Below are 18,594 nucleotides of genomic sequence, written 5' to 3'. Positions count from 1 at the left end.
AGCAACAGGTATTGCGCTTAGTAAAGAGATAACCACATAAGTATAGTGCCTAGCCACTTAGAGAAATAAAACCATGCTAATTTCCTTTCCTGCATGTTTTACTTCCCAGACCCCCCCCACACACACACACACACGCACATACATACACAGTTGACTCTTGAACAATGTGGGTTAGGGGTATTGACTCCCTGTGCAGCTGAACATCCATGTGTAGTTTTGACTCCCCGAAACTTAACTACTGATAGCCAGCTGTTTGACCAGAAGCCTTACCGATGACATAGTCAATTAACACATAGTTTGTATTATTTATATGATATACTGTAGTCTTACAATTGAGTCAGCTAGGGAAAAAATGCTATGGAGAAAATACAGTATTGAAAAAAATCCACGTATAAGTGGACCTGTGCAATTCAAACCCATGTTGTTCAAGGGTCAACAGTATACAGACATGTGTATATAAACACAGAAACACACACATATACACATCTTGTACTCGCACCCACCCCTCAAGCCAGCGAGTTCTCTCAAGAGTGGTGCTCCATCTGTTGGTTGGAGTGCTGTGAGGGCCAACACATAATTGAGGGTCCCTAGGGACACACTGTTCTCTCAGACTTAGCATCACCTGCTCCTACCAATAAGAGCCAAACCAGTGTGACCAACACATCACCTAAGTCTTCCAAGATGAAGGGGGGCACTAACACCTGATAAGCTGAAGAAGCTGGAGGGGGGAGGTTCTTTGGCTGAAATGCCTAACTCTGAGCTTTGCCAACCTCATCCACATAACAGGGACGAGAATGCCCACTGATAAGACCATTGAAAGGAGGCAGAAAGAGAACAGCAGATGCATGTAAAGTATTCGGCATGGTGCACAGCAGTGGTTTGAAAACGTTAGCTATCCTTCGGAAACGTGACATGAGCACCAGACGAGTCAAGACTGGGAGTGACTTTTCTAGAATATAGAAGACGCTAGTGGTGGATTTAACAGCAACTGCAAACACCAGCACTGGGTACTAAGTGCTTTATATTATCTTATTTACTCATGAAAAAACAACAAGCCCTGCAAGACATCCTCTCAATTACTTTCAATGTGCAAACTGAGGCTCACAGATTCTACAGCCTTCCCAGGCCACGCCGGTGGTAAAGCTGGCCAAAGGACGCAGCCCTTCATTCTTGACACGTGGACAGGTCTCTCACAGCAGACCCTGGTGGACCGTCTGAATCTCACTTAAACACCACCCTCGTAACCGCTGTGCGCTCACCTGTTGCCATGGCGATGAATACCATCCAGCTGCCACACTGTACACCTGGCGGGCCGGACAGGCCCCTCGGTTGCAGGTTTCTTCCAAGTCCAGGTTTGGTTTCTTAATGTTGCGGCATCTGCGCTCTGGGAAAGTGAGCAGCTTCCCCTGGAAGGCCTTCTCGCTGCACTTCAGGTCCCTCTTCCTCACCCCCAAACCACAGGTCGCAGAGCACTGGGGGCCAAGAAAGGAGGGGTAAGTGTGCACAGCTCCCCATGTCTGCTGAGCAGGTGTGTTCCAGCCCGAGGGCGTGCCCTCCACGTGGGATTAGAGGGATTGGGTGACGGCAAGTCAACCACACGCACACAAGGATCCCACAGGTGTGGACCAAGCCCCTCGTGCTACAGGTGAGAGAACCCGTCACAGGGCTCATCAGCACCATAGAACAAAATGGGGCACCGTCCCCATGGATGTGAGTGAGGCCAAGTCCAGACAAGGTCAGGTGGCAGAGGATGGATCAGGGTCTCTGGGTGGTGGTGATTTGGATGTCCAGGTCTACCCGAGGCCTGTGCCAAGGACACGGGGCACAGAGATGAGTTAGAGGCTCCTGAGTGGGAAGAACAACCCTGTTTCACCCTGCCCCTCTCAGTGGAGATACAACCTGACGTGTTATGGCAGGAGAGAGAGAGAGAAGGATGGGGACTGATGAAATCAGCATGAGAAAACTTGTTTTAGATATTTTCAATGTTATCATGAGAGAGCGTGTAGGGCCTCCATGTACTGAATAAGAAAGACTTGGCACCAATTTAACACTTATAAACACCGACTTCGTCCGTGCAACAGCTCTCCGAGGGAGATATGAGTTCCGGCTCCAGTGCACAGACCAGGAGAGTGAGCCTGAGCCGTGGTGAGTGCCAAGCCCAAGGTCAAGCCCACGGGCAATCCTGAAAGCTGCATTCAAATGGGGCAAGTCTGATTTGAGCCCAAGCATTTGGCCATTAGGGTTTTAATCTCTCTTAAAGAAAATGAGTGAGGAAGAGAGAGATGGACGGCTGGCTCTATACTCATCGTTTGGACAGAGTCAAGGGCATCGCTGGAAGAGAGCCAGAGCAGCTGAGCGAGAACCCCTCCTGCACTGACCCTCACCATCGTCTTCCGCACCAGACCGAACGGGAGAGCAGAGCCCTCTTCTCAGGTAACCGGAGCCTGCTTCTGGCTTGGTCCTTCTCGTGTTTCCTACATCTGTGAACTCCTCGGAGCTTCCCAAGCCAGAAATCTCGGAGGCATCTTTGCCTTGCGCGTGTATTCCTGCAGGCACCACAAGGCCCCTCTGGGAAGTCTGAAAGGCTGCGCTCCTCTCCATCCCGGAAACACTTCACGTTTGGTCTTAGTCACTGTGATGCCCCTGCAACTGCCTTTCCTGCTTCTGCCCATTTTGCAAGGATTCTACTTCGTCAACGTTAAAAAAAAAAGTTTTTACTGATTTTTAGATTAAGAGGGAGAGAGAAAGAAACATTGATCAGCTGCCTCCTGCCTGCCCACAACCTGGGCATGTGCCATGACTAGGAATTGAACCAGTGACCTCTCGGTGCATGGGACGATGCTCAGCCACTGAGCCACACCGGCCGGGCTTTAACATTTTAATTGGCTCCCCAGTGTTGAAAAGATATACTTCTAGTCTGTTCCCCGAGGCCCTCGTGATCTGTCCCTGATGATGTCTGTAGCTCCACCACCCCTTGTCCCATCCTTGAGTGTGTCCCAGCCTCTCCCTGTGTGGGGCACCCTCTGTCTGCAGCACCCTTTCCCCAACCCCACCTCTGCCGGATCCCTGCTCAGCCTCAGGCTCACATGGCTGGAAGGGCTCCTCTGGCAACAGTTACCCCTGGTGTCGGGTCGGGCAGACCTGAAGCCGTCCCATGACGGACCCTGTCACAGCACTCCTCACCCGTCTCGATCCCAGTGGAGTGTGGTACCTCCACTGCCCAGGTACCACCCGATCAGTGGGGTCGGGGCTTTATCGATATTTGATGAAGACATCAGACGGGAAGAGTTAGGAGGTGCCTGGAATGTGCGTGTCAAACAGATGCTTTGAGCGTCTGGGTGCTGGTGTTTGAGCTGAGCATTGGAACACACACCCGGACCCCGCAGCACAGCTACGTACCTCGCTCCACGAAGAGACGAGCCACTGCAGCCGGTTGTTTTTGGGGCATCGCCCCAGGACACAGCCCTCCTGCGCCTCTGGTCGCGGGACGCCGGAGCACAGGCTCTCGGGGACGCCCTCTGCCACGGAGGGGCTTTTACACAGGACTGCCCGCTTCCGCACCCCTCGCCCACAGGTCTTGGAACACTTGAGACGGAAAGGAAAATGCCATTGGCATGCGGGTTTCAAATGACTTTCAAGTTCTCAGACATACTTGTTTTTAGTAGTAAAAAAAAAAAAAAGAAAAGAAAAGAAAAATAGAACACTCTTCTCAAAATGTTGCCATGTAAAATTCTGGGTCAACTGCATGAATTAAGGCTCCTTTTCATGGAGAACTCGCCCATTTCCTTTACCCACGTCCAGCACACTCTCCTTTTGTAAATTACAACTCCGAATTGCAAAGAAAAGACCAAACTCAGCACCGCGTGACGCTTAGCAATCAGTGAGCATATGCCCTCATTTTGAAAGTCCGTATCCCAAGCGTGCTCTGATATCTTCTTCCCCACTCCCTGCCTCGAACAGATATACTCCTAACATAACATTTTCCATGCTGTCCTAGCATTAAAAAAACAAAACCTCATTCTGACCTCTGGGGGGGACACGGCAGTACACCGTTCAATTTACTCAGACATCAACACCCTCCAGGATATAATGTGCCCTAAGGGGCAGCATGGCAGAAATGGGGTCAGGAGCTGCTCCCTGGTCTCAGAGTTCAGGCAATAAAACCCCTGGATTTTTTAAAAATTATTATTATTGTCTAAAATTATCTTACCATCTGTGGGCTATGGTAGAGAAGACTTCTCACCCTCAGCACAATTTGGGGAACTGTCCAGTCCACTGGCGGATATTTATGTCACTAGCACCCATACCCCCATTGTGCCAATGAAAACCGTCTCCTGACAGGGCCAGATCCCCCCCCCCCCCCCCCCCCCCCGCCTTGAGAACCTCTGAATGACAGGTAGTTCTATGCTGCTTCCCACTCTATAACTGGGAGTTTGTCACCACAGCAAACGTTAGGCCCAGCTCCTGTGTGTATTCTTCTAAGCCCACCTCTTTCACTGAAGCAAGCGTCAAATAGCCTTTTTGGGCATCGCTCTTTGAATTCGTTTTTGCCAAGGGCTCTGGAGAATTCAGTGGCCAGCTCCCCCTGCCGGTCGCCTGCCCCTCGAACACTGTCTAGCGGTGCCCACCCCCCCTATCCCCCACCCCCCGCTAGTCTCAACGCCCCCGCACTCACTGCTGGACCTGTACGGGTTCCAAACTGCAGGTTGCATGAGAATCACTACAAACGTTAATTAGGGTGCCCCGTGGCCTTGAGGCAGTGTGTTCTCGCGAAGGTACCCGCGGCTGAGAGTCTCTTGGGAAGCCAAGATACCACCGCTCTTTTCGTCGCCTCCGTTTTCCTTGGGGAACCAGACCAAGGACTGTAGGTCAGGCCGGTTACCTGAGACCAGGGCCCGGGGCTCCACTCTGGCGGGCAGGCGTGGCTGTTGCAGACTTGAACCTGGGTGGGTGTGCTCACTGGGCAGAGGGAATGCAACACTGCCGCCTCCTTCTGGAAGGGCTTCTTCTGGACACACTGGATTTTCCGGCTCTGCTGGCCCCCCGCGCACGGCCTGCTGCACACACTCCATTCGCCTGGCCGCCAGCTGCCAGTGACAAGCAGAGTTACCGCCCGCGAAGCTGCAGCTCCGCATCCCTCCCAAAGCAGCTGCCCAGGCTCCCCGCCTGATGAAGAAGCCGCAGGTCCATCTGAGAACCAACATGGGCGACTCACGCTAATCCTTCTCCTACAGGTTTGGAAGCCCACCCGAATGTGGTCCAGTTATAGGGAGTCATTTAGTCACTGCAAAGTTCTGGGGCAAAATACATTCCTGTCCTCTGCAGGGGAAGAAGCATGTGCCATTTGGAAATCTGAGCAATCCATTCACTCAGCCAAATGTCTTGGGCTCCTAACTTCGTGCCAGGCACTCTCCTAGGCATTAGGGTTGGAAAAAGGAACGAGGCAATGTTGTTTCCATTAAGGAGCCTACAACACAGGGAAGGGGCATACATGTGGACACATCGAGACAATACTTTCTGATAAGGGCCACACTGTGAGTTAATGTACAAGCGACAATAGTGGGATTGAAGGAAGGGGGGGTCAATGAGAGGTGTGTGCGCACACCCACGCACGAGAAGGGTGCATTCAGAGAAGGTCTCACAGAGGACATGTCTACGTCGGCAATTCCCCCAACTGCTTTTCTGGTTAGTCTGAACACTGACTGATGGGTTAGAAACACGACCTGTGTTCTTTATTTAAAAACTGCCAGATCAGCTTTTTCACAGCTTTCTGAGACTTGGTCTCTATCTGAAGGTTAATCAACTGAAACTACTAATCCTTTTCAACAACTCTTGATTCATTGACATTCTATTGTTTGAAGGCCTAGCATTAAAAAGATCTATCAGCTATGATCGTTAATACATTTGTGCCATGGCAGCAATGTCTAAACTCAGCTCGTGCCACCGATATTCTAAATACCACTTTAAGAAAGATAACATCACAAATATGTTCTCGTCCTGGCTTTGCATTTCTCTCACCTTTCCTAGTCCTATAAATCTTTTCTCTGGTTTCCCACAAGCCTAACGTGTGAAATTAAAGACCTTTAGGTCAGAGAATGTAGCACAAGGATTCTAGAATTATATTCTAGAAACATTGTATAGTCCATTTTATCTTATTTTCTTAAAGAAAGTGTATCAAATAAAGCAATTCTTTATGTTCGTACAATGATTTGTATCCTACAATAAGATGTAAAGAAAACATATATTATGAAATTAGCAGCTTCAACATTTGTCTATAAAGATGTCATTTTATTGTCTACCAAATTCAAGTTCCTTCTCTTCAGGTGGCAAAGATGATGATTTTGTAAAAGTACTAGAAGAAACATTCACAAATAGACTTTGTGCATGACATGCATGATTCTCCACATCGGAACCCCAGGCTTGCTTTCCACTGAGCCTCCTTCCCCATCAACCCCTACACCCCAGAGCCCAGACGCCTACAACGTCCATTTCTCCCATACTGCTTTTTTATATACATTTTTCTTAAAGTCTGTATCTCACTGCATCTCAATGACTTCTTTACACATCGATCGCTTCCATTCGGCTGTGGGTTCACTGATGGCAAGAACCACCAAGTTCCTCATTTCCATACCCCAGGCCTCAGCTCAGAGCTGACATACAATGACTGCCACATGGGGAAATACTGGAGTTAGCTCAGATCAATGCCTTTTCCCTTCTAGCTCTAATAGCCTGCACCTAAATTTTATTTCTAGTATATCCCAGGGGAGAAGAGGCCCTGCGAGTCCCCATTAGCACCACAGAAAATAATGAGAAATAAATAACGGTGAAAAAAGGAAGACGGCCAACGATCATGCCCCTTGCAGCCCTCCAACGTGGCTGCTTTGAAATAGCCAGTAAACCTGTTAGTGCACAGAGCATCGTCTCTGCATGCGGTCATCAGGGGAGTTCTGGGATGTATAAATAAATGGAGCCCCTTCCTTTGGCTGGCTGAGATAACCAATGATGGGAAGGAGGCTCAAAATAAGAAAACATCAGCTTGCCATTCAAGCATACAATTCCTACATGTCCATAAACACACACACCTACACCGAAAGGAGATATTATGCTATAAGGGTCAGTAACACTGTCTGGTAATCATGTCTTAGAGACAGATTTTTTTTTAATCCTCACCCAAGGATATTTTTATATTTATCTTCAGACAGAGTGGGAGGGAGCGAGAGAGGGTGGGGGAGAGAGAGACATCGATGGGAGAGAGACACATCGATTGGTTGCCACCTGCACGACCCCAACTGGGGCCGGCGATGAACCACAACCAAGGTACGTGCCCTTGGCTGGAATCGAACCTGTGACTCCCTGGTCCACAGGCCGACGCTCTAACTGCTGAGCCAAACCGGCCAGGGCAGAGACACATATTTCTTATGTGCCTGATATCTCTTAGCAAAAGGGGAAAAATCCATAAAAGCCCCCCAAGTTTCTTTCTCTTTTGTGTGGGTGGGTGTTTAGGACACAGCTGGCTCCAGATTCGAAGAGAAAAACTGGGCTGACAACTGGGCATATGGGATCAGTAAATAGCTAAAGCCCCAAACAATGATGACAAATACACTTAAAAATACATGTATGTGTATAAAAAAGCTTGTGTAAACTCATTGCATTACCACAAAACAAACACTACTTATTAAGATGATCCGAAACATTAGTGAACACAACCTTGCTTGGGAAGAAACTCTGTCCATTCTATATAAATACATTTGGCAGGAGATAAGTCACGCAAGAAAGACTTCATTTGGCTGGGGGAGATTACTGAAAATTATTGCTCAAACAATAGTGTGGCTAAACTCCATCCAAAAACAAACCCACTGAGCTCCCCGTAGGTTGCCATCATCAGAAGTGGATTACCACTTGGCCTCTTACCTCTTTCTTTTTATTTTGTGTCTTGCTACCGTGTAATTTGCATTTGGGGTTTCGTGGTCTGCATAGTATTATGCTTTTTAAATTCTTAGACAACTATATAAAAGCTAAGCACACAACCACATGTAAATTTAACTAATGTAGAAATCTGTGTTATTTAAAATATCTGTTTGATTTGTGCAGAGGAGCCTCTATGTAAAAGTTGTTTTTTTTTAAATAAAAACACATCTTTATATCCCAAGGTTAGGTTTGCATAGCCAGAGCTAAATGAATGTCTAAAGCAAAACTGCGTTTTTCACGTTTTTATTGTCACCTCAACTACCTTCTTTCTTCTGTTACTTTTTTTGGGCATTCTGTCTATCTTAACCTCACTGTTGATCAGAAGCACTGACACATGAGCTTTAATGATCTCATACCAACAATAAAGGCACATAAAGAACAAATATAACCAGAAAGACATTTCCAGATGACTTACTAGGCAGGGCAGGAGAAAGCATTGCATACTTTGGGTTCAGTTGCTGGCTTGGTTCTTACATTGCAGAATGAGGAATTGACTTGAGTATTTTGATCTCGTAAGCAAATGGCCTTTACACTTATGTAACCTAATAAGACATCAAAAGTTAGAGTCAAAATTACAAATAACCAGTTCAATTTTGTTTCCAACTTTAGCTTCTGATGTACCCGGGTTTTGATATTTCATTTAAGACACGGAATCCATATATTGTGTGAGACCGCCTCCTTTGGATAAAATCTGCAACTAATTTGAATCCCATTTCCCCCCAAGATAATAGTTTTCACTTCTTAATAATTTGAACGTGTAGCTTCTTTATTTTCAAGATTGCTGTGGGTTCTAGAACCACACAGTGATTCGTACAGCTCTTTGAAAACAGAGCACTTGGAAGGGAAACATCCCACCAACTCACACTCACACTGCACACATCAAGCAGAACTACTCTTCAAAGGAAAACCACTGGTGAGTTCTGTGCAGACACTCATAGGATTCTGCTTCTCCATGAGAGTATGGTGCAGTCCGGCCGGTGTGGCTCAGTGGCTGAGCATCGACCCATGCACCAAGAGGTTGCCAGTTCGATTCCTGGTCAGGGCGCATGCCCAGGTTGTGGGCCTGATTCCCAGTGGGGGGCATGCAGGAGGCAGCCAATCTGTGTTCTCTCTCATTGATGTTTCTATCTCTCTCTCCCTTTCTAAAATCAATAAAGAAAAAAAATAAATTAAAAAAAAAAGAGTATGGTGCACATATAAACAAAAAGGGAGCTCACTGACTACGCACGGATCCGTACCTGCCAGCTAAGACTGGTTTTCCGTCCGTCTGTTTCAGTGGCATTGCACGCCTTGTTTGCTCTGTTCATTTTGGGAATTCTCCTGAGGCATAAACTTGGTGAATAACTGCATCTGTCAGCTCCCCAAAGGGGAAGTCTACCACCTTTCTGAATTGTTTATATTTACATGCTGCTTTCCCTTAAAATGAATCTGAGAAGCAATGAAAAGTCACTCCTGCTATTACGACGAGGTTGAAGAAGATTTGCCTTCAGGAGGCCCTCAACAAAACCACATCAGCATTCCCTAAAGTTAAGGGGTTACTTCCGGAGAACTTATTCATTTGAACTCTTTCATGTGCCTTGGACCCAACATGGCCTGTGAGCCCCGTGAAGGGGTTGCTAAATCGAAGCAGGAGGGAATCCCACAATGCACTTCTCCAGCATCCCCCCCTTGGCTGGGTTCATTCCCTGTAAATGGAAAATGGATCGAATCTCTCTCCTTCCCAAGGAACTGTGCTCTCCCTGGGATACCAGGAAGTTATTGCAAATGATCACAAAGAACATTCGCTATGTGAACAACTAACTGCTCATGCTCCAAAACTAAGTGAGAAAGTGTAAAGATATATGTCTACAGAAGCGATTTTCGATTGGTGTGCTGCAAGAATTTTTAATACATGCAATACTTGACTAGTCAGGAGCACTGACCTCTTTTCTCTTAGATTGTCGAATAAAAAAAAAAAGACAACAGTTAACACAATAGCTTTCTGATGTGACTGAATCGAAATTATACCTATTTTTTTTTTTGTCAGATCAACAAAAAATACATTTTTTGGTATGCCGAGGAATTTTAGTAATACGTTTATTTGTGCTAGGAAATGGAAAGGTTGAAAACCACTGGTCTATAGCATCGTTTCTGTTCTGTAAAAATAAACAAAAATGAGCCCTGGCTGGTTTGGCTCAGCGGTTAGAGCGTTGGCCTGCGGTCTGGAGAGACCCGGGTTCGGTTCCCACTAAGGGCACGTACCTCGGTTGCAGTTTGTCCCTGGCCCTGGTTGGGTCGTGTGGGTGGCAACCACTTGATGTGTCGCTTACACGTCGATGTTTCTCTCTCTCTCTCTCCCTCTCCCTCTATCTGAACAAAATATCGAAAAATGTCCTCTGGATCAAAAAAATAAAAATAAAAAAATAAAAATGATACATATGGCACGTGTCTGAGGAGGTCAAACACACGTTTTTATGTTTGCATAATAAAAGGAATAAAATGATATAGTCCAAAGTATTTAACATTGGGATTGTGGGAATTTTTTGTTGTTGTTTATAGCCTATTGCCCTTACAATGTTTATTAATAAAAACACATTGCCTTTTAATTATTTAATATTTGATAAAAAGTATGTCCACATATTTTATTAATTAGCATGAGCACCCGAAGAACGAGCCTTATAGACATAAGCGTTTCTTCACTTTTCTACATTTCTGCTCCGTCTCTCATTCCAAGACGCCCCACTGTGCTGGGTGGGAGGACAGAGCCAGGAACCCCACCGTCACCGGGTGCCCCAAACACGAGGTGATGAGTGACCCGCCTCCATGCCTCGGTTTCACGGACCTATTTATGGGCTTTCCTTTGTCAGTGTGACCAAGACTGACAAATATGTGGGGTTTGGGGATCTTGATAAAAGCCAGCTTTCTACTTGCTGGGGGCATACCCGTTGTTTTTCCTTCCTTACAGAAGTTATTTCTCAGAGGTAATCCTTCTCCCTGCGGAGAGGCTGCTGACCTCACCCCTGCGGCCAGACCGGCGGGGTGTCGGGGTGTCCCCCGGAGCCCGCGCAAGCCTGCCTGGCGGGCGTCCTCGCCTGGCCCGACCCGCCTCTGTACAGCCCAGCAGGAGGGCTACACAGAAAAGTCCCGGCAAGGAGAAACAAACTGTAAGCCGAAAGACCTTTAAAAATGTACAAATACATACGGAGATATTCTTACATTTCTAAACAAATAGACAGATTTCATATCTTTTCCCCCTGTAAGTCTCTGATGCGTGACTTCTGAGTCCGAGTGTGGCTGACCTGAGTTTTGTCCGAATCGGTTCCTTTCTGCATAGGAAAAGCCTCAGAGAGTACAATAATATTTGCCTTTTACAGGGATGGTTCCCGTCAAAGACAGCTCTTTTGTGGCTTGTTCAAACCATGCAGTGTAAAGAGGCCTGGAGCGCGAGCACCTGCTTCAAGAGGCTGGGAAGAAGGAAGAAGAATCAGCTCACCCCCACCGCAGGAGACCGGGCACTGGGACTGCACTGTCCCCCAGGCGTGGGCGTGTCTCTTCGAGGCTGGCTGGCTTCCATTCGCGACCTTGGGAAGGGCATACTTCCAAGCTATCCCCGGATTTTTGCCTTGCATCAGAATCTGGGCAGTGTAAGATACAAATCAGATACCGAGTCAGGTCAGACCCTGGAATGCCAGGAAGCTCACTGAACATGTTAAAGATATTTATGTGACATTTTGACCTTGAAGTTGGTTCACATCATTGTTCCCAAGTATGTTTTATGTTGATTTAAAGTTTTCCCATGACACTTAAAAATGTGTATGCCATATCGTCCACACTTTGAATAAGATTAATGCTAGACCGGGAAACGTGACTTGACATTCGCCATAAGCCCACAACCCTGAACTCTAGGTATACATTTAATAAATAATTGCATTAATAAACCAAAAGAACTTTTTTTTACATTATATTGAAGACAAGGTTATATTATGAGGTCTTAACCACGGAGAATGTGTCTGTTAACTATATACCAAGACAAGCAGCAGATAAGACAAAAAGAAATACGATCAGAAGTAGGGGTTGGTTTTATATATATATAAATCCATATATATATGGACTTAAATTTAAAAGGCCCAGGACTTAGTATACATCTGATCCTGTGAGATCTACCCACTAAAATAAGAGCAATCATGCCCTTGCTGGTGTGCACGGTGGTTAGAGCACTGGCCTGCACAACGAAGGGTCACGGGTTCGATTCCCAGTCACGGGCACGTACCTGGGTTGCAGGTTCGATCCTTGGCCGTGGTGGAGGCGCATGTGGGAGGCGACCAATCTGTGTGTCTCTCTCACATCGATATTTCCCTCTCTCTTTTGCTCCATCCTTCCCTTCCACTCTAAAAAAAAAAAGAAAAAAATGGAAAAAAGTATCCTCAGGTGAGGATTAACAAAAAATAAGAGCAATCATTTACTGGCATGTTCTAGGTGCCAGGCTCCCTGCTTTTTTTCTGTGCATTAATCTCAAAATATTCCTCTAACCACTTCATAACGTAGCTGCCTACTTTTTCATTGAAAGAAAAAGGCTGCAAAGACCTTGTGTAAGACACACAGGTGACTAGTGAATGAGCTTCAAACAGGACAGCTTGGGACCTCCAACAAAACATGTCTCAATAGTGCAATATGTCACCGTGTTTGTGGTGTGGGCAAATATTATTTCCCTCTCTTTCTGATTCTCTCTTTTCTTAACGACTCTTCTCTTCTTTCAAGCTCAACGCACGAATATAAATAGCTGCTTGTCTGCCCCATGAGTCTTGTGGAAAATTCTTTACCACCAGAACTGGGCATTCATGCCCAAGAAGCAAAGCAGATTTCCCGTTAAAAATAGAAGTCTCTGGCTCTATCGCTGTCTGGTGGGATCCCACCTCAATTAAAGTTGGGTGGGTGGTGGCTGTTCAAGGACCTCTATTATAGTAGACCACTCCTTAGGATGGTACAAACTGGTTTCTACTTTGCTATTAGCTTAAATGTATCCAGGAATATAATGGTTTATTCGAAAGATTCCATGGTGTGGACATGATTTGTTGCAAAACAAAACAAATCTTGGGGCCTCCCAGAAACCCAAATATTAATAGATGGGTCTTTGTTCTCAGCCCCCTCCAAACCAAAACCAAAAACAACAACAGGTGGTACCATTAAAATTGACAAATGCTAAATTCTCTTTAATTGCCAATGAAAACCTCCTTAAAGTCGAGATCCGAGGGGAGTTTTAGTTCAGAGGCTCGTTTTAGTCTTTGCTTTTCTTATTTTTGAGCTAAATTGTACAACTGTTCTCAGAGTCATGTGTTCGATTGTGTTAACATTTCATACATTGTGAGTAAACAGCACACTTTCCTTATTTGAGATTTTTGCAGTGTTTCTGTAGCTGTCTTCATGTGCTATTAAGTAAACAGGCACTTGAGTTTTTTTTACAAACTGGAACTTTTTTTAATATGTTTTAATTTTATTTATTAAAGAGAGAAAGAGAGAAAGGAAGAGAGAAACAGAAACATCGATGTGAGAAACCTCATTGGCTGATTCCCACCGGGAATCGAGCCCACAACTCAGACATGTGCCCTGACTGGGAATCGAACTGGGACCCCTCAGTCCATGGGACGACGCTCAATCCACCAAGCCACACCGGCTGTGCCAAACCAAAATTTTGAGAGAAATTTCTTTTTTCTTTTTTTTTTTTTTAATCCTCACCCGAGGACATTTTTTCATTTTTTGTTCAGGTAGAGTGGGAGGGAGAGAGAGGAACAGAGAGAGAGAGAGAGAAACATCGATGTGAAAGAAACACATTGAGTGGCTGCCACCCACACGACTGACTGACCAGAGCCGGGGACAAACTACAACAGAGGTACATGCCCTTAGCGGGAACCAAACCCGGGTCTCTCAGGACCGCAGGCCGACGCTCCAACCGCTGAGCCAAACCGGCCAGGGCTTGAGAGAAATTTCACATTCAGAAGATATTCTTGATGCTCACTGATTTCTCAACTCCATTTCTCCTTCAATGAAAGCAGTAGCTCCAATGTAGCCCTTGGGTTGCTATTTTCTTTATGCACTAGGAATGCAGGAGAGAAGACGGTGCAGGGCACCACACGTACACGCAGTGCAACACAGGAACTGCATGCGAGTTACAGTGAGCGAAGGCCATGAGGCAGGACGATATTCCCGCACAGGGAAGCTGCATCACACACGCGTGTGAGGAAGGCATATTGCAGTGTAAGTGTGATACAGACATCCACTCCCTTGTCTCCTCTGCCTAGGACCGCCCATTTCCCCCCTGCAGACTAGATCCTGACTTCTACTGCCTTAGGGGAAAGTGATCCCTTAGGGCAATGCAAAGGAAATTAAACATTAGTTCTTGCCTTTGGGATTTCAAGGACGCGTAGTCTGGTGATTTAACAGTGGTTTAACACATTTTCAAAGGGCATTTAGAATATACGCTACTTTCATCTTTTAGACAGGCTGCAGGACTTACGCCATATATGGCATGTGGTTTCGCTGTAAAACATTTTGAAATGTTATTGTGAACAGCAGGATGCGTTTAAGAAAAAAAAAAATTACACTCTAAAGATCAAAGTGTCATCACTATTGAACAAACACAACCAACCAAGATGTCAAGTTTCCCCAGATCTCCAGGAAAGCCGACCATAAAAGATTATCAAAATTATCTTGCTACTAACAAGAGAACTAGACCATCTCCCCCCGTCAGAGCTGTTCCTGCATCTGTACCCTCACATGCCTCCTCTCCCGTACCCAGGATGCTCTGTGCTCACTCAGGTGCTAGTCCAGGTGGTCCGCACCTGCTTACGGACATCACTGCTACAGTTGCACTCTTTACTGAACCTTACATTTCCCTATCAATTGGGTCATTCCCATCATGCATCCAAATACGCTAACATCTCTCTCATCTGAGGAAAAAAATTATCTTCATATATTCCTCCAGTTCTTGTCCCATTTTCCCCCTTTATAGCAAAAGTGCCTCCCAGAGTTGCCTCTACTGTCGCCATATCTTTCCTCATTGGGCCATGATTCTTCTCTGTCAGGTGTCCCTCCCCACTGCATCACTGAAATTGCTCTTTTAAGAGCACCTTGTTGCCCTGGCTGGTTTGGCTCAGTGGATAGAGTGTCGGCCCTCGGACCAATGGGTCATGGGTTTGATTCTGGTCAAGGGCACGTACCTCAGTTGTGATTCGTCCCCGGCCCGGCCCTGGTCAGGTTGTGTGGGAGGCAACCGGTCGATGTCTCTCTCTCACGTCACGTTTCTCTCTCTCTCCTTCTCCCTCCCTCCTACTCTATCTGAAGATAAATAGAAAAATATCCTCAGGTGAAGATTAAAAAAAAAAACCAAAAACACCTTCTTATGTTCAGTAGTTGCTAGGCCTTGTCTCACCCAACCCATCACCAGCAATGGACACAGATGATCACTTCCTCCTTCCTTTGCCACCAGACACCCATTTTCCCAGTTATTGTCCTAACTCACTACCTTCACTTCTACTTTCCTTTGCTGAATTCTCCTTATCTCCTAACTATTCAATATCAAATGACCTCCAACCCCTTGCCTGCTTCTCTTATGGATCTCCACTCACCTGTCTTGGTGACTGCTTCGAGTCCTGTGGTTTAAACGCAATCTACATGTCGACCACCCCCCAGTTCACACCACTGCACCTGCGCGTCCCCACGCAACTCTCTGCAGCGATGATAATAACGACAACCCTGCACTGTTCCACGTGGTAGTCACAAGCCACGAGTGGCCACTGAGCACTAGTGTCCTAGTGGGACTGAAGAACAAAACTTTACATTTAAATTATTCAAAATGTAAACTTAACCACGTGTGGGAAGCGGCTACTGCACTGGACACAGCCATAGAGGACACCCATTTTCTGACGTCCATGTTCGTATCTTCCACTGCCTACTTGGCATCTGCACTTGAACGTTTAAAAGGAGCATCAGCATCCAAGGCCGAGCTCCTGATTCTCCTCCCTGTTCTTTCTGATCTCTCAGAACGGCCACCCTGTCCTTCTCGTTGTTCAGGCCAAAATAAAAAGAACTGGAGGCTCCTTGATCTCCTCTCTTTTCTCATACTCCGTAGCAAATCAATCAGGAAATGGTGTTATCTTTACTTTCAACAAGTCCCAAGTCTGACCATGTTTCCCTTTGTCTACACGGTACTTCGGCCGCCCGGATCTAAGCTGCCGCGACCTCTCCCGATCTCCACGGCCGCAGCACCCACTGGATGAGGGTGGCGTTGTCTCCCGTGGAGGAGGGGAGCGGGTCCTCACAAGACAGACAGGGACAGTGACTGAAGAGGTTAAACACTACCACACACCTGCAAAGGAAAGCCAAATGCCACAGGAAAGGTAGGGAGGGGATCACATGCCTGAAGAAGCTTTGTAGCTGTCATTTAATTAACAAAGCGTGTTGGTGGATGATTTCAGCACAAAAGCCACAAAACAACAAAAGGGAACTTAAGTTTTCTTTGAGGATTTCTGTTCACCTCAAAAGGACAAACTTTTATAGTGAGTTTCCCATGTGCCTTCACTGATAGCTTAAACAAAAATATGCCAAGACCCTTGGAAGAGTAAAATTTTTGAGCAAAAATTAAGAATAGTAGCAAACAGAATATTTAATAGTAAGAAGGCAACAAATCCATTTCATATCATCATCAAGGTAACAAGGAGTCTACTTACCCAGCCAAAGCAAGAGATAAATAACTTACACAATTTACTGTAATTGTTCAGAGGATTATGCAACTTTAAATTACTAACTCATAAAATACATAGAGCTGGATAGTGTTGTATTGCTGTTATAGTTTCATAGCTGATGGCATAAAGGATCTATTGTTTACAGTTTGTTTGCTAAACATACTAATGCATTCCATGAATGAATAAATGAATAAAAGACTCTCAGCTTTAAAAAATCAAATGACTCAAGGCCTGATTGTAGTGTCTGTGCGGCGGTGAATTCACATACAGAGCTGAACATGCGATCACGTACACTAAAGGACAATATTTGTACAAAGCAGCAGAAAGCTGACTTAAGAATTTCTTTTAGCAACCCCTCCTAAAAGCCTCTTAAAGATAGTAATTATTTAAACAAATAGATGCCTAGACCAAATGTATAAAAGACGAGCATTGCTTGGTTGGTGTGGCTCAATCGTTGAGCATCGACCCATGCACCAAGAAGTCGCCGGTTCAATTCCCGGTCAGGGCACATGCCCAGGCTGTGGGCCTGATCCCCAGTGGGGGGCATGCAGGAGGCGGCCAATCGATGTTCTCTCTCATCGATGTTTTCATCTCTCTCTCTCCCTCTCCTTTCCTCTCTCTATAAAAGTCAATAAAGGAAAAAAAATTAAAAATAAAAAAGATGAGCATTTGCCAATTGTAACATATCATTTACTTCTTGATGATAATTAAGGTATATTTCTGCCCTTTTCTTTACCTTGTATTGAGGTGAACAGAATACAGAGCAGTAGTCTTGTCTCTTACTTCTTCCTATTTCCTTTGGAAACAGACTGTCCATCTGGCTAACTGAAGAGAGATTCTCAAGAAGACCAGACTTTAAAACATTGTTAAGAATTTCAAGTTGGTGACAGAAAAGCATTTCACCAAACACCGGGCCTTCTGAGAAAGGTCTTGTGCGACTCTGCAGATCCCACACCGGGGAAGCCGGCTCCGCCCAACCTCAAGGGGGAGGTTTTCTCACCTGCAGCAGGTTTGAAACACATTTAAAAAGTTTCCAACTTCCAAATGGCCCTGGCATCTAACAACGGCGGCTCCTGTTCTTCCTAGATGAAGACTAGCACCCCCAGTTGGGTGGGGTTGTTTCTACCTACACACCTCAGGACCAGGCCCATCACCTTGACCACAGACAGTCCGTCCCACCAGAATCTGGGACGATGTGTGATAACCACATAGCTGAGATTCTAAGTGCCTCTCTGAATGCTGGGGGACACATTTGGGACAACACCTAATTTGAAAATAATTCCCACCACTCCCATTTTAAAACATTTTCAGGGACCTTCTCAGGAGCCGTGCATAACTTTTCTCAGCACTAGTGGGGAAGACGAATGCCCTGCAGGTCACGGGAATGTCCATCGCCCCCTCCCCGACCTCCGTCAGGGCGCGACATCCAGCAACGCTGCTCTGAGCCACCCCGCGCCGCACGTCAGCCTGCACAGCGCGCTGATGCACAGACTTGGAACCGCCAGCGATTCCGTCTACTTAACTGGTCTTAGTCCAGAGAATTTTCCAGCCAACTGGCATTGGGTCTCTAATTTACAGCTGGCGAGCAACCCCCTTAAATGCTTCCAGGTCCTCAGTAGAACTGTTTAATGTCTACCTTTAACACATGAACCACCTGACTTCAGACACAACACTCAGCAGCTTTGACCACAGGGTGCAGAGTTATAAAATTTACAGCTTCTTAAGTTGGAAAACCACAGCCGGGGGCTGGACTCTACCAACTGCCCTGTGCAGGAGGGGGGTGCAGCTTCTGCCTTGGGCACACAGAGTTAACACGAAGGACATGTTGAGTAATCTTGGGGAAGCAGCGCTCATGTTTAATTTTTAGTGTTAACACTATAAATGACTTCAACCAGCTTCATATTTGTTT

General features: G+C 46.1%; 1 protein-coding gene across 1 annotated transcript in view; it reads right to left on the bottom strand.

Annotated features, from left to right (window-relative positions):
* Nucleotides 1–18,594, bottom strand: part of ADAMTS18 (ADAM metallopeptidase with thrombospondin type 1 motif 18) — a 69,361-nt gene that overhangs the window by 5,386 nt on the left and 45,381 nt on the right. Inside the window, 5 exon segments of the mRNA XM_036274510.1 lie at nt 1,260–1,472; nt 3,400–3,585; nt 4,883–5,087; nt 8,384–8,510; nt 11,441–11,582. Of these exon segments, the coding sequence (XP_036130403.1) occupies nt 1,260–1,472; nt 3,400–3,585; nt 4,883–5,087; nt 8,384–8,510; nt 11,441–11,582 (873 nt within the window).

Source organism: Molossus molossus, unplaced genomic scaffold, assembly GCF_014108415.1.
Source record: "Molossus molossus isolate mMolMol1 unplaced genomic scaffold, mMolMol1.p scaffold_m16_p_21, whole genome shotgun sequence".
Lineage (NCBI taxonomy): Eukaryota > Metazoa > Chordata > Mammalia > Chiroptera > Molossidae > Molossus > Molossus molossus.
Note: the sequence above shows the minus strand (reverse complement) of the source record. Positions and strands in the feature narration are given on the sequence as shown.